This window comes from Papilio machaon, chromosome 5 (genome assembly GCF_912999745.1).
Source record: "Papilio machaon chromosome 5, ilPapMach1.1, whole genome shotgun sequence".
In the NCBI taxonomy this organism is placed as follows: Eukaryota; Metazoa; Arthropoda; class Insecta; order Lepidoptera; family Papilionidae; genus Papilio; species Papilio machaon.
This window is the reverse complement of record NC_059990.1, coordinates 7645460-7660962: the sequence shown is the minus strand read 5'-3', so window position 1 is coordinate 7660962 and position 15503 is coordinate 7645460. Positions and strand designations below refer to the sequence as shown.

Genomic DNA, 15503 nt, shown 5'->3' with positions numbered 1-15503 from the left:
AAAAGCATATAAAAAGCCCTCACTATTTCCTTTACCTTACTGACAAATAGTACAGCAACTAAATTTTTTTATAGTTGTACGTTGAATTAAAAGAGTAAAGATGTATAGATGTAAATAATAAAGATGTAAAGTAGTTATACAGATGTTACAGAAGGTTCTATTTTATACATATTTCAGTTTCAACGGGTGATTTGTCTGATGTGCGGCAATTACTCAACGTCGCGAACAGAAATTTATTAAGACGAAAGATACGTCGTTATCAAGATTTCTTGCAAAAAAATTGTCAACAAATTAATTTAGCGAATTTTTTTTTGATAAGAAAATAACCGTTGATTGAATAAAGTTCCAAGGGATTTTGTAAGTATTTTCTAAATTTGAATTTTGTCTCTACTTAAATATAAACTACTCAGATTTAGTTTCGATAAGTTTTGTAATGTATTTTCTTCTACGAATACAGTTGTATGTCACAACAAAACATGAAAAAAGAGCCTTCTTTTGATTCAATTCTAGTATCCGTTCTTAATATAGCAAACTAACTCTAGCTAAGGAGACTAGTTATTTCATAACGCTATAAAATAAAACGTAGTATGGACATGCGCGGCGTCATGGGAGTGCATACAAAACAGCCGTAGAACAAAGCTTGTTACATGAGTTCAAGGAACTGGAAAATTACGGAAACGAGGAAAAGAGCTCGGTTGCGATTCACTATTCGTCGTGAAACTACTGCACTTCGTTTTCATTTAGCAACTTTGTCTATAGGGGGATATTAAATCGTTCGAGTTTAAGTAATATAAATTGTCTTTATAACGCAGATTAGTCGTGATCGTGATACTAGACAAATTAATACTCAGACTTGTAATCCTTGATTCTTAAATTAAAGACCAGAATATACCTTAAAGAAGATTCCTTAAGAAATCTTGTTGTCTGGGCAATTAAATAGAATGAGGACTTCTCTAAAATGATCTCAAGTAACAGTTTAAATAATTTATAGGAAGAAAATAAAGCGTAATATTTTTCAACGCAAATAATTTGAATCTTAAATGGATAATAAATTTACAAATCCGTATAACGTACATCAACATCAAAATGTTCAAACAACATTTGATTTCACTTACGTGCTACAAAGGTAATTTAATTCAGAGTTAATTTAGTATGAATTGTAAGGAAGTTTAAACACGAGCAAGGGAGCGCCCTTACCAGTGGGTATAGCTTGCGAGAGTGCTTAGAGCGGACAGGAACTAATACTATTATTTAAATTACGCTCTAGCGTTGTTGTACTTCTTTCCGTGGGTTTTCACTCATGATAGATCTGTTTGAAACCAAAGGTCATCTTATTTTCTTTCCTTCCCTTATTTCTAAACTATTTAATCTAATATTTTATGATAAAAATACTTTAGGTGATTACAAAAAAACTTTGGTTAATATTATTGTCACAAAAACATAAAATTTGTTGTCAAATGAGTTCGATTAATTTTATTTTATTAAGATTTAGAGAAATAATAAAAGAATAGTAAAAAGATATTTTATTATTATTTTTAGATAATATAAAATTTACAAAGTAATAAACAATAATTTATTTACTTAAACGGAAATAATTTGAAATTAGAACATAAATAATTTTTTTTATTTTATCGAAGTTGTCATCATTTTATAAAATAAGCTATTCCGTTGTTACGTCATCACGTTGTAGCTGCAAGTTAAGCACAATCTTTGGTATGTTAAGTTCTTCTTCGGTTTGCTTAAGGACTTAATAGCGATCTGTAATAAATAATTTTAACTTCAAATACAAAAATCGTTAAACTTAAGTGGATCTTGCAGTGAATTTCTATATATTAAAACTTATTTTTTTACGCCAAAAAAATATAATTCAATTTACACCTGTGACTAATGTATTAGGTGTGTAATCTGTGTGTAATCTATTAGGTGTATATTACTTTAAAATAGACATTCCTATCCATATCAATAAGATTCAATAAATGGTCTAATAAAAAAAATACTTTCGGTCGGATGAATAGAATCCAGAAACATATGTTGGAATTTATTATTAAAAAAAAAATTGTGTCAGACAGATTTTCTATAGAATTTTAATAAAAGATTACTTTAGAATAATGTAGTACATATACTTGCCTTATGCTTACGAGGCCGCAGGCGCAGGAGTGGCAGGTGTAGATTCCCCCTCCTAATACACAGTAAATATATTATACAAGATACCCAAGGTAGATGATACAGCAGTACAGCGTCTAACTCATCAAACTTTACCCTAACCCCTCCAAGGAAGTATTTTAATAGAATGACATCTCGTATCTCAAAATCAGTCAGACCAATCAAGTACTTTTTTTATTAGCATTTATTGTACTTAATTATCTGGATGTTTTCTCTTCTTCTCTTCTTTTTACATCTTGGTTTGCTCACATAAATAATGCTTTCTGATAATTATATTGTTTAGGAGATTTATAACTATATATAAATTTATAGTTTTTATTTCTGTAATTTTGTTTTCAAGAAACTCAAAATTTATTGATTGTACTTCATATTTTGGAACACCTTTACATTAACTTTATAGTTAAACAAGGATGTCTGGACCAGTAAGAGCGGCGCTGCTATCGCTATTAGTTTTGTCAGAAAATATATAAAACCTACATGGGCATAGAAGAAAACAAGTACTTGACAGCTTCAGTACGAAAATAATCTATGAAACTCTTTTGATGCTGAGGGAGAGCCATAATCAAGAAACTGAACTGAACTCTTTTGATGTTGACAGTAGTAAGCAGTAGTGAGCTATCATATTTTAGTTTAACTTATGGCCACCGTGTCAGATAGCCTTGTCTGTCGATACTCATAGTTAATGATTGAGTGAATCATTAGTGAGATCTTAGAGGAAAGCTTTTCCATCTCGTATATTCTTAAAGACAGTTGTAAAAAAATATTACCAACCTTTCACTGTAGTTTTCCCTCAGTTGTTGGTTTTATTAAAAAATTCAGTTAATTCAGTTGATAACAAATAAATGTAGAATAACTAATCTACCATTATCAGCCCACTTAACGTTCCCACTGAGGAGCTTGGAGTCTACCCTAAGACCCTAGGATCCGTAGAGTTTTCAAGGGCATAGTTATGCACGTAAAAAACGAATTAAAAATACTAACATCTAAATGTAAAAATACATTTAAAATATGATCATGCTTATAAAACACACCGAGGAACGTTTCCACAATAGGACGTAAATGTTTAATATATTTACCTAGTGAAAACTAAGGTTCAATCTAAACTAAGGATATGGGTACCAGGGTAACAAAATGACATCACAACCACATATAAATATATTAAAGAAAATTAATTTTTATTAAACATATTATTAACTTACAAAAATTTATTTAAAATAAATAAATAATCATAAAAATGGTTTAGACATTTACGAAATTGTATTATGGTCAGACGATATACATAGGATAATGGAGGAATTTGCCGTTGGCTGATCGAGGCAATGGATAAAAAAGGTCTGACAAGGCCGTATTTAGGAATAGGTATATCACATTCTAAAACCTACGGCTTGCATGGTCAACTGGTGGTACAATAAGTTCACAATATAGTTTTTTGGTGGTGGGGGTAATAAACACTTCATGCCTCAACCTCTTCTTCTTTTACCTTCTGGTCTCCCGGCTTGCCCTTGGACCAGTCTGGCTTTTTCTGTAGGAAAAGATTAATATTAGTACCAAGCATTACAGTGATCGGTCTTCCATTGGCTAAAAAAGAAACAATTGTATCTCAGTGTTGATAGTACTGCAGATACTGTTTCATAAACTGGAATACATTTTTATAATCGGGAATGTCTTGAATCTTTTTATGCCAATGTTAGATTAACTATCATTTATTGGCATAGTAAAATATCAGTACAATAGCAAATGAAGTAAAAATGTAATTTACCATCACAGCGAAATATATCATCGCAATCAATTTTAATTTTGACAAATTTAACTACTTCATTGTTACTTTATTTGCCACTAAAATATAAATCTAAGAAGAAAAATTACACTTCTGCACGCTATGCTTACTAAACAGTAATTTTTCATGTATTTTCTGAGTAGCATAGTGTACAAATTGTACTGAAATATAAACTCAAATAAAACGTCTATAAGCGGTGCACACACACCTTGAAGCAGTCTTTGTACAAATGTCTAAAACTTTGCAAGAGAAGCGTAGTCTGGTGCTAATCTAAATGCTACTTATCAAAATTAATACTAACATTTTATCCATTTAGTATAAACATTTAAAAACATTAGTTATGACGAAAATTCTTAACATTATATTAAAATTCATGTAGTTGGATAAAATGTTAGAAATATACAAAATATTTACAAAGATGTCAAGATCTTAGCTATCGTTTTCGGAGATGTAACACAAAAGATGGTAAAATTTCAAACAATTATCTACTCTCTGTAGATAAGGACGGAAAATAGATGGTGCTATTGAAAGAAATACACGGTCTCTAAGTATCTATTTTGGTTCTAACCCAGCGCCAATGGTAAACTATGTGAGGAACACCATTCTATGAATGGTTCGATGCCAAACTGTGCTAAAAATAATTTGGATCATGCCAGTACTATTCGAAAACCGTGGCTAGTTTATCTTTCAATGACTCCTATATTTACCTTGCCCGTCCCGGTAGCCTGCGGAATAGCGTATCAAAATAAAATATCTCTAATATGAAACACATAGTAAAATAATTATTTTAAACAAATAAATTTGGAAAATTGAAAAATTCTTAAAAAACGTTTATTCGATGAAAAAAAATCTCTGCAGACGTAAACCTGTTCAATAATTAAATTGGAGAGTTAATTGGGTACGTTGGTTTGTGATCAAAATGGATTACACCATTAATGTTTTGTTAGTCACAATCTGGATTAAATACACCTGTGTAACCTCTCTTAAAGCCCAAATAAACTGGATGTGCGAAGCTGAACGGGAAAATAATTCAAAAATAAAATAAATCCGATCCTCTAAATACCACAAATATATGCCTCAGGATGGGGTAAAATGTTAACATTTAATATTTTCGAATGCAATACACAAATATAACTTAGGTAATCGTAAGCAGCATTCAATTCTTTCAAGAAACTCGTTCTCACCTCGTTTAACTTGTTTGGGTAACTTAGGTAACTATTAAAGAATTAATGAAAATTATAAATAAATTTATTTTATAATGTACGGATAAGTTATAAATAAGACATCACAACATTGAGTGGTGACGAAGGAAACGTTTGTTTAGAATTTGTGATCGGTTACTTCTTGCCGATTGCCCAATCAGCCTTCTCCGCTTTCTTAGCCTGTTGAAATACGAGCAAAGAAGACATGTATCTCTTCGTTTTTATGCGATTAACACAGATTAAAATTATTATATGTTTGTTTTTCTTTTGCTTTACTTTTATTTTATTTCGAAGTACATTGCTTTGAACCAAATTCATCCGAAACATTCTTTAATACCATGATAAATTAAAAAAAATCCATCACGGAAGAAAGTCACGACCAAAAGTATTTAATAAAACTAAAATTTAGAGTAAATCTTTTTAAACCGTGATTAAAATTTTCGTTATAGTTATTAATGTTAAGTAACTGCAAAGCTTACCTCTTTGTCTTCTTCTTCAAGGGTGAATTCCTTCTTTTTGACAACCTTCAGTTGGTTACGGAAGTTGAATTCAGCTGCCTTCTTCTGAAGCTTAGCGAATTTGTTTTCGTATTTGGACACCTTCTTCAGTGTAGGTTTGACGCTACAAGTAACAATTTAAGTCAAAAAACATATTAAAGACTACTTTATCTGACCCGAAAGACAAAATTGGACTTAGGTAAATAACTAATTTTGTCTTGTCGTATGTCACTCAGGTAACTTTGTGGGATTATAAAAATTCTATCTTATATTTATTGTGAGATTATGTAAACTTTAACTTTTAGTAGAAATATTCATTAAAATACTGAAATTATAAAAATAAATACTTACAATTTGCCTCTTAGGTCGTTGACTTGAGAGTTCAGGTCGGCAATCTGGTAATATAAATTACGTTTAATATCATGAATATAATTTTTTTATTTATAATTGTTAAATGAAATATTTAAAAAGGAATATGAGAATACATTAAAAGAAAAGTAATTAATAAGAACAATAAACTAAAGTAAACAATACGTTGAACGAAAGTAATAATTTTAATGTAACTTTGAACAAAATTACACACAAGATATTAACAATTACAATTGAATATAAATGAGAGTGAAAATATTGAAAATAGACAAAAAAAGATATAAAATAGACATAGAAATATAAAAATACAAATTAAAAAAGAACAGTAAAACAGAAAATGGCAATACATGCAATTAATGAAAAATGCCAAAGTTTTATAAAACATTTAAAGCTGCGTCATCATTAAAAGCACATAGAAAAGTACACATACTTAGAATTAAGAGTTAAAATCATCATTAAAATAGTGATTAATTAGAAAAAAGAAAGAAAAGAATAAAAAGGTAAAGAACTGAGAAAAGATTAGGCAGTGTTATTTGCGAGCTGTATAATAGTTGGAAAGATTTGAAGAAATAATATTTGAAGTTTGAAATAGGACAAGTACATACGAGAATAGATCCCACATCCTAGACTATTTGTGACATAGTTTGTGCTCTTTCCCTAATATTTCACATTACTATATATCTAATCACTACTTAAATGATATTGTGTACCACTTATACGTGCAGCTAACTACGCATGTGTCGGTTGCTGGTCGTCTGCAGCACCTGGACATTCGTGAAGTCGGATAACATTGAGTGCATTATAATTTACATGTGCGTTATTAACACTAGCGCCGACAAAATTTTACCTCTTCAGTACTGGAATTTTTACTACATTCACAACATCATAGATTTCTATTGCTAAATTATTATCTGTTACATTTAAATTTTTGTTTACATTATATTAAAAAATTATTGTGTAAAATTTTCCAGCTGTTCAAGGTAATACATTGTGCGCTGAATCGATGTGCGAACTCCCATATGAACGCATCGTTTACGCAAAATTATTCCGCGTACACATGTAATGGACACTGCCAAAAAAGTGTAATAGAGTGACGGTGCAAAATCGATCATAAATTATATTAGAATGTGTTGATTATGTAGTGTTCTGGGTAAATGTGGGTATTCTGTGTTCACACTCCGTCCAAACCAGCGCGACGCACACAAGCGCCAGCACCTGGACGTCAGGGAAAGGATCGGGCAACATCGATCAGAGCATGGCACTTTTTATACACTAATAACACAGGTAGCAAAATTAAAGGGTTTCGGAATATATCTAAAAATCGAATACGCAAACAGACCGCGTGTCAATTAACGGATTATATAAAAAGTATGAGATTTGGAACATGAAGTTTCACGTTTACTGCACTTGCGTGTGCTAATATATAGGAACTGTTTTACCGTTGTAATTGTTCAACGGTACTGCTTATTGTCAACAAAAGAGAAAATTCAGTAAGGCCATAATAAAATCACACACAAAGCGTTACACGTTCAAACGCAGCGAAGGTCGGTTTCCGTATTTCTTTCTTCACACTTGGATATTAAAGTGCCATACTATTTTAAAGGACATTAATGGGATAATTGGAGCTAAGTTTGTTATAAAAATCATGCAACAGTTTTGTTAAAATAAGTTAAGAAATAAGATTATCTGGTCGTAAATATAAAAACAAGCTATCGAATCCTAAGCTAGATACAACAACGATACAAACGACGACGACAGACATAAATGATAGAATGACGGAAAATGTAGATGAGCGAGATGGTTCTCAAGTTACGCGAGCATGCAGCGAGGCCGCGGTACGGTGCCTCGGTAGTGAATGCAGTGTTACTGTTTCCCTCAAGGCAGTTACTTTAGTTAGAGTAAGTTAATCGTGTAAGTTACATGTTGAATGACAAGCGGCCAGCGCCTCTCGGTCGCCGTGGCCGGTCGAGATCGATTTTGCACCGCGTGCCTCACGGCCCGGCCGGCCCGAGACAATCGCAGCCTATGACACGCACACACCTAGTCTACAAGTACAGCCAGTACCACCGGTCCGCGCCTATGCATTATTTACAGGTCAGACAACAACCGGATGCTTGTGAAGCACTATCAATGTAACAACACGGACTGTGACACGCGCACGTTTGTTACGGTATCGATGAGCGTGATATTCACAATGGTTACAAAGTATCGGTCAATACCTCATAATCTCTTTTCCTGACTTCGTGTTCCAAATCCCACTTCTGGCCCTCACACACATACATGCGGTCATAATACTCCTGTATTATATTCTTGAGCATTTCTATAGAAAAAGGAAATACAGATTATTGAGCCGGCAGAATGGTCATGAACATTTGTGTGAGTGTTCTGTCTACGTCAGTCGGCGGAGAGACGTGTGCATGTGTGCGGTGAGCCGAACCACTATCGTAACATCGTAGCAACTAGCTCAGAATAAAAATAATTTCACGTCATATGCATTCCCAATCCTAATATGCTGTTTACCTCCATTTTCTTAATTTCGCTACCTCGTTCTAGTTCATATTTATCTCCCTCAAGCTCGTATATTCTTTGCCAATACATTTGACATATCGTCTGCAGTTCCGCTAAAGAAAAACAATATGAAATTTAGGTAAAGTGGAACATCGATATAATGAATGCCGCCTCAAACATCTGTGGGGGCCACGCCAACACGAACTGGATAACACGACATCGGGTCTGTGGGACACAAGCGGAAGCGAAGCTACATGATGACAACTAGGTGGGACCCATATTATTGAAAACTTCGATGACATTATCTACAAAAAAGTTTCAGCTCCGGTTTTGAAATAAACGGGACGTTGTTATTAATATGATTTGAAAACTAATATTTATTAATTAAATATGTTATCCACATTAGTTAAGGTTTTAAGGTATTTATATTTTAAAGTCCGTAGTGTGAATGAAACTGCTGAGAAAAAAAATCGTGTTCTAGTCACAGAGTCGGCATGAACTACGCAAACGTAGCGTAATATGTGAATTGCTTAGCGCCCAAACCAGGTCAGACCTCGAGCTCTCTGCGCGCCACTTCCAACTCGTGATCGTACTTCTCCTCCTCGAGCTTGGCGATACGTTGATGGTAGCCGGTTATGATGCTCGTGAGAGCGGCTACAACATCAACACACGTTACTCCGGTCCTGCCAGACACCTCTACCTCCCATCTCCCACCAGCTACCTCAATTATAATACCCCATAACGTCTCGGCACGCAAAAGCTTAATATATGTATGTAAATCTCAGGTGGAAATTTATTAAATATATTTAAAGAAGGATATAGGTAAGTATTTGCACGATAGCTTAACGACTTCACATATAGCTTAGAAGAGTGGATAGAATTAGAAGGTATAAAAGACCGCAACTTTTAGGAGATTCCAGCGGCAACACACTTCAGACTGCGTTATCCGTTATTATAGAGACACGATAGAGACAAGACGGCACTTTGGCATCATAGAGTTAAATAGAAAATAAGATTTTGTAAGTTGTGTGAGTTCGTCAAAAGAGAGTGCTTTGGTAGCAGCTCATTTGGCTACCTCCATGTCTTTCCGTTTAACGATGTATTCCAGATCGAACTTTTCATCTTCAAGTTTGCCGATGCGGGTGTGGTATTCTTTGCAAACCCTCGAAATAGCATCTATAATGCGATATACATAAAGGTTAAATAAATCAGAGATGACAATCACAATTTTGCGAATTGCCACCATGTACGATGTAAGTGTACCTTTGGGTTGTCCGAGTATCGCTTAAAATCTAGAAAAATGTAATAATTTAATGTGTAAAAATAAACTAAATAATCGAATAGATGAAAGGGACTAAAGCGTCCTGTATACCTTCGTTTGCGTCGTCGATGTTCTTGGGTCTGCCGCACCTCTCCTCGATGATGCGCCTCCTCTCCGCCGCTTTGCGTTCCTGTTCCTTCTTCAACTCCTCAGCGGCTTTTTTACGCAGCAACAACTGTTAGTACAACAATTATTAATTTAGTGCTAATATTGAAACGTGTATTTACTGCGTAAAAGTTGTATTACTCACCCTAAGCTTCTTCTTCCTCTCAGGTGTCATGAAACCTTTCTTGGCCTTCTTGGCCTTGGAGGCTTCCTCCATGCGCTTGCGCACCTCAGCGCGCTTGCGGTCGATCTCGGCCTGTTTGGCCTTCTTCGCCTGGACATATGCAACTTAGAGCTAATACAAATGGTTCAAAATATTTGGATGTTGGCGTGTGATTCTATATATGTGTTTGCATGGCAATACTCGTATGAATCTTTTGGTAGCGAGTTAATTTAAAAGTATGTATGCAAAAGAAACGCACACAAACAACCACACAAAATTTTAATTAAGCCCTCTACTATAATTACATTTTCTTATGTTAGATGTACTGTTTCTATACTATGGTACAAATGATAAGAATGTATGTAAACATCTTTTTGGCTCTATCTTTAATGTTTTGTTTGGAAGTTATCTAATTAATTAATCAATAATTTCCTCGTTCAATAGCTACTTAAATCAAATTGAATTTCATATAAAATAGTAAAAAAATATGAAGATTCGGTGTACACTTTTATCTCCTTTACCTCCTCGAGACGCTTTTTCTGAAAAAAAAAGAAACAAAAATTAGTTTCGAATAGAAAGTTTTAAATTAAAATATTATTGTTATTTAAATTGTGTAACAAATAGTATTTAAAATAAGTAACAATGTAAAGTGAATAGAACAGATATAAAGAACAAAGTGTAAGAAACAAAATTGTTATGAAAATCTTTATAGACAAAGTCTGTGATTATTCTTTGTGAGTTTTGTGCATATGTGAAATTTTGTGCAGCTGAGATTAGTTAGATTTGCTCGGATAGACACTAAATTATTTGAAACAAAAAAATACTTTGACCCACAACAAAAAGTTCATAGGTCCATAATTATGAGCAAATTTAAGCAATTAATTAACAATTAGTGCTTCTTTTGTGATATTTTTTGTGATTTTATTATTTTCATTATTTATTTGTAATTCTCAAACAAATTATTTGATTAAGCATTGCAATATCGAGCTCAGTGAGAATATAAAGATATTAATCTTTCGTTTCAAAGACGTACATAGATTGTTTACCAATCACTTACAAATTTACAAATGTACTAAAAGTCAGCTGTAACAAAAATTTCATGTAAAATGTATTTTTTTATAATACAACATTTTTTTAAACATATATTAGGTAATTGATAAGGAATGTATTTTTTAAATCAAAAATCGAAAATGCTTTCATTTTTTTTTACATTTTTTATAGATCTATTCGGTACGTACAAGTGTAATATTTTGTTTGTATGGTATATTTTGTAAGTGTTTTAGTATTTGTTAGTTATTTACCTTAGTCTCAAGGAGATATAGTAATCAATACTATTGTATTATTGCAGATACGAAGATTGTTTGCAGAAATGAAGACCGAAGATGTCCATATCGTCGACGATGTGATGCAAGTCCAATGAAACAGAATAATTAAGAAAAAAATTGATTAGGCAAATAAAAAAATGTATCATCCTGTACATGTAGTTCTAATATAATGAAAATGTATATAACAATTGTTTCATCCTGTATATTATAGTTATAATCTAATGAAAATCCAATTTTAAAATATTTGTTGTAACATAAATTTTGAAAAATATTTTCTTGGAATATGTTTTCTTCTGCCTTGTAAAAGTATTAAATTTTATTTATTTTTATAAAACTTAATGCTCATACTTGTACATCGTGGTTTTGCAACTTAAATAAGTTTTCGTTTAAGTTATGTACTTTAAAATTTTTCAATGTTTACTTGTATGGTTGTATGCATATATTATGAATCCAGTATATTATTGCTTGACAATCTTCAGCTAAAAGTCAGTTCATTTAGTGACACCTTACCTTACTTCATCATCCGCCATTTTGTATGTGTTGGTTCAGGAGTCCTGAAACAAGAACAAATTTTATATGTTAACGTTTATAATCGAAATTATTTATTTGATAAGTTTAATCACTGAAACCTATTTTGTTTATACTTTTTGTAAGTTTTTTACATTTTACTAATTTAAAATTACAGACCTACAAAGATAATTGATTAGTTTCATTTCTATATCTTATCATGAATTATTTCAAGGTCAAGTTAAATAAAACAAAACGATACCGTAACATAATCCAAATAGTACAAAAATATGTGTAATTTCGTAAAAATTGTTATAAAGCAAAGCTATTTTAATATAGAATAAAAAAACAAGCTTTTTTTTTTACAAAAATCCGTACTTGGTATATAAAAAGGCAGTTTTATCTGATGAAATAAAATGAAAATGATTGAGGAACACCAATATCACTTCAAGGATACATAAAAGTTACGTATTTGGCGAACATCGGCCAACATGAGTGATACATGAAACGTTTTGGCTTCGCGCCAAGTTGCTATCGCGGTGTGAAATAACCGACATTTGATACCACGAATGTCATATATTATCTCCTCAAATATTTCCTCTGCATGTTTTATTATCCCTTGGGGAGTAACATAAATATTTTATTTAATAGATCAACATCCGTAAAAATATCCTTATAAATATCAAGGAAAAATTGTGTCTGTCTTCATTCACATGTGAATGGTGTGTGGTATTTTATTTTAATAGATTCGAATATTTTTTGTTAAGTTAAAGGTCTGATAAAGAATCACGTTTCATGCATAATTCACGGCTTTGTAAATGCTATTGCCAAGTAAATATCATCAATATGTGCTAATGACCTTGTTAAATAAATAAGTGTATCTATAGCATCCAAAATTTCATTCTGCAATAAGAGTCTGATATGTTCGGGTATGTTCGTAGGCATTCGGGCGCGCGCCTGAAATAGTTCCGATCGGACGGCGAACCTAATTTGGTCGCATGGGCGGCCTGCTTCGGTTACATTGGGTTACATCTTCTTCGGCTATGACGCAAGACGCACGCTTCCATAAAATTTTAAACAAATTATTTTAGTCACTTAAATAAAAAAAACAGGTGTTTTAAACGAGGTTTTGTACATCTGAATAACTAATCAAAATCCAAATATATGATTTCATATGATTTATTGTGATTTGATTTTTTATCATCAGTGGTGCCAGGGTAATTGTAAAACAAGTTAATCCTTAAGTAGCCACACTGATTATAGAATAAAAGGAAAACGGTCTTGATACCCGAAAACTTAAGACCGTGATGCTGTTACACGAAATCGTTAACCGTTTTTCTTTCAATATCACTGCTTTCGACGTAAGTTTAAGTTAGCGAACACGAACCGTCACACACGTGATTAGATCTTCTCGTTCTATTGCACCAAAAACGTGCGTCACTTCACTGAACAATCAATCACTTGGCAGTCTTGATATTATTATTACTTTTTTAGTTAGTAGAAAATATATGTCACCACTCACCTACGGCAAGAAAAAGAGGATGGCCCTACAAGATGGTTCAGCCAACACGAGCCACAGTTGCTGACTGGCGCTGGGCGGGCGGCAAGGCGCGGCGGGAAACGCGTGGGCGCTTCCCCCGCGCGCACCCCGCGTCTACCCCCCGCACGCACGCCCTGCGCCCGCGCACACCCGGCTGCCCCGCATTCACGCAGACATTTTTAGAGCAGTGTCGTTTTGACACCGACACCGAAATAACACAAGATCCAAGCTCCAGTTTTAAGCTCGGCTGTATCGTAAATTTGTAGTTCGCGCCCGCTATGCGCACGCAGCATACGTAATATTATCGCATACCATGCAGTACTTCAACCGATAGCATTTTACAATTGTCCTACGTAATGAAAATCTATGTCACCATGATTTTTAATAAAATATCTTATTTTTATCTTTTGCTGTACGAACGCCTTTCCAATACATCCAAGAATTTGAAATTACGACAAAATCACAAATTTTTCGTACTTTAAATGTTTAAATTTCATATGAGCAATCAGATTATAATAAATTAATTCCCTGTGAAATAAATATCAAGAACAATATTTAAAAGTCTAGGTTAACTTATAACATAAAAAATAACAAACATTATACAGGCCATGGCATCTCCGATCGTCCTAATGCCTCGCTTACGAGAGACTAATAAAGCTATAAATCAATCTGTTTCCAGTGATTTATCGCTTATTATTTACATATATCAGCAAATCTGTGATCAGAATATGTTACATTGTTATAAATCTTATGCAACCTTAACAAAAAACTATTAGTTCTTAGTACATAGTCAAAGAGTTCATTGTAAATACAAAGACTTTCCAATGAATTAAAGTAAACATTTCGTTCTACAAAGGTACACCTAATCTCGTTAGCAAATACTCTACCAAAGCAACAATCGCACTATACCAACACACTTATTCTCATTTTGAAATTTATATGGCTAGTAGTTTGTTAACAAAGGGAATTACAAATAAAAACCTGATTACTTCACCTGAAGGAAATCATCAGCTAATTTCCCAATTATCTATTCAGAGCACGTACAATAGATAACGCTCCATTAAACAGAGAAAATTGCGCAAATCTCATATGCATTTACACATCTGGTATTCGGCTTAAATAAACTTAATTCTATTGCCGGCGGCTATCTACGAACACAGTCTAACCATTCCAAATTAGACAATGTTCGCTACTTATTTGTATAGTTAATTTATACAACTAAGCTTAACTCAAATGAACATTTAATTTAAATGTAAAAGTTGGAAAATATTTATATTAGTTTTCATCTATATATATAAAAGAAAGTCGTGTTAGTTACACTATTTATAACTCAAGAACGGCTGAATCAATTTGACTGAAAATTGTTGGGCAGGTAGCTTAGAACCAGGAAACGGACATAGAATAATTTTAGCCCGTTTTCTATTTATATGTTTTCGCGGAATAAACCGCGCGGACGGAGTCGCGGGTAAAAGCTAGTTTAGAATATCTAAAACCATAGATTAAATGAAAAGACGGTTAATGATACGTTAATAATGGATGTTTAAAATATATTTTTAAATTATTCTTTCCTTAACTTTCAATAGATGAATAAATAAAAGATCTTTCAAAGATAAAACTTACAAAATATTCGCAATCGTCTGTGTGTAGTCTGCGTATGTTAAAAATAAATTTATTTCTATTCAGATGTTTGTAGCTGCCCATTTACAAATACTTTTTTTTTACATTAATGCCACAAAAATGGTAGTGACACTTTTATGTCTGTCATCAGTCAATAAAATATACTCACCATAAAATTGCACTCTCGCATCCTTCTCTTGTATTGTGTACATATTAGCAAAATTTTATTTTGTTTAACAAAACGGAGGGTCTATCACAAATATTTGCGAAATGTGTTTTCGTAACGTCATCGACAAAATATGTCAAAATTTGTAGTTGTGCTTTACCCTCGATACATAGAGCATGTTAAAAATAACGTCGAGTGAAAGAATGATGTGTTTTTTACCGGCTCCGGCTAAATTGGTTATTC

The 15503-nt window shown here is 32.8% G+C and overlaps 1 protein-coding gene across 15 annotated transcripts; it reads right to left on the bottom strand.

The window, feature by feature from the left end:
- Positions 1 to 1635: 1635 nt before the first annotated feature.
- Positions 1636 to 13553, bottom strand: LOC106710618 (troponin I). 15 transcript variants are annotated; one of them, XM_045678107.1, is made up of 11 exons: positions 13460 to 13553; positions 11946 to 11984; positions 10627 to 10644; positions 10088 to 10216; positions 9889 to 10012; positions 9070 to 9170; positions 5991 to 6034; positions 5622 to 5763; positions 3644 to 3685; positions 2128 to 2179; positions 1636 to 1758 (listed from the first exon to the last, which is right to left on the bottom strand). In XM_045678107.1, the coding sequence occupies exons 2-10, from the start codon at positions 11958 to 11960 to the stop codon at positions 2135 to 2137; spliced, it is 660 nt and encodes a 219-aa protein (XP_045534063.1). In that variant the 5' UTR covers positions 11961 to 11984; positions 13460 to 13553; the 3' UTR covers positions 1636 to 1758; positions 2128 to 2134. The 15 variants fall into 15 exon arrangements, with proteins under 15 accessions (XP_045534063.1, XP_045534064.1, XP_045534067.1 ...); XM_045678108.1 differs by lacking the exon at positions 9070 to 9170 and adding an exon at positions 8529 to 8629; XM_045678106.1 differs by lacking the exon at positions 9070 to 9170 and adding an exon at positions 8228 to 8328 and having other exon boundaries at positions 1637 to 1758.
- Positions 13554 to 15503: the final 1950 nt, after the last annotated feature.

Excerpts from the sequence above, each read along its gene's own strand:
- LOC106710618 (XM_045678107.1), bottom strand. Across the intron at positions 10,013-10,087 it reads AGAGGAAGAAGAAGCTTAGG|TTGTTGCTGCGTAAAAAAGC; the intron begins GTGAGTAATACA and ends TTGTACTAACAG. Across the intron at positions 9,171-9,888 it reads CATCGACGACGCAAACGAAG|CCGCTCTCACGAGCATCATA; the intron begins GTATACAGGACG and ends TTGATGTTGTAG.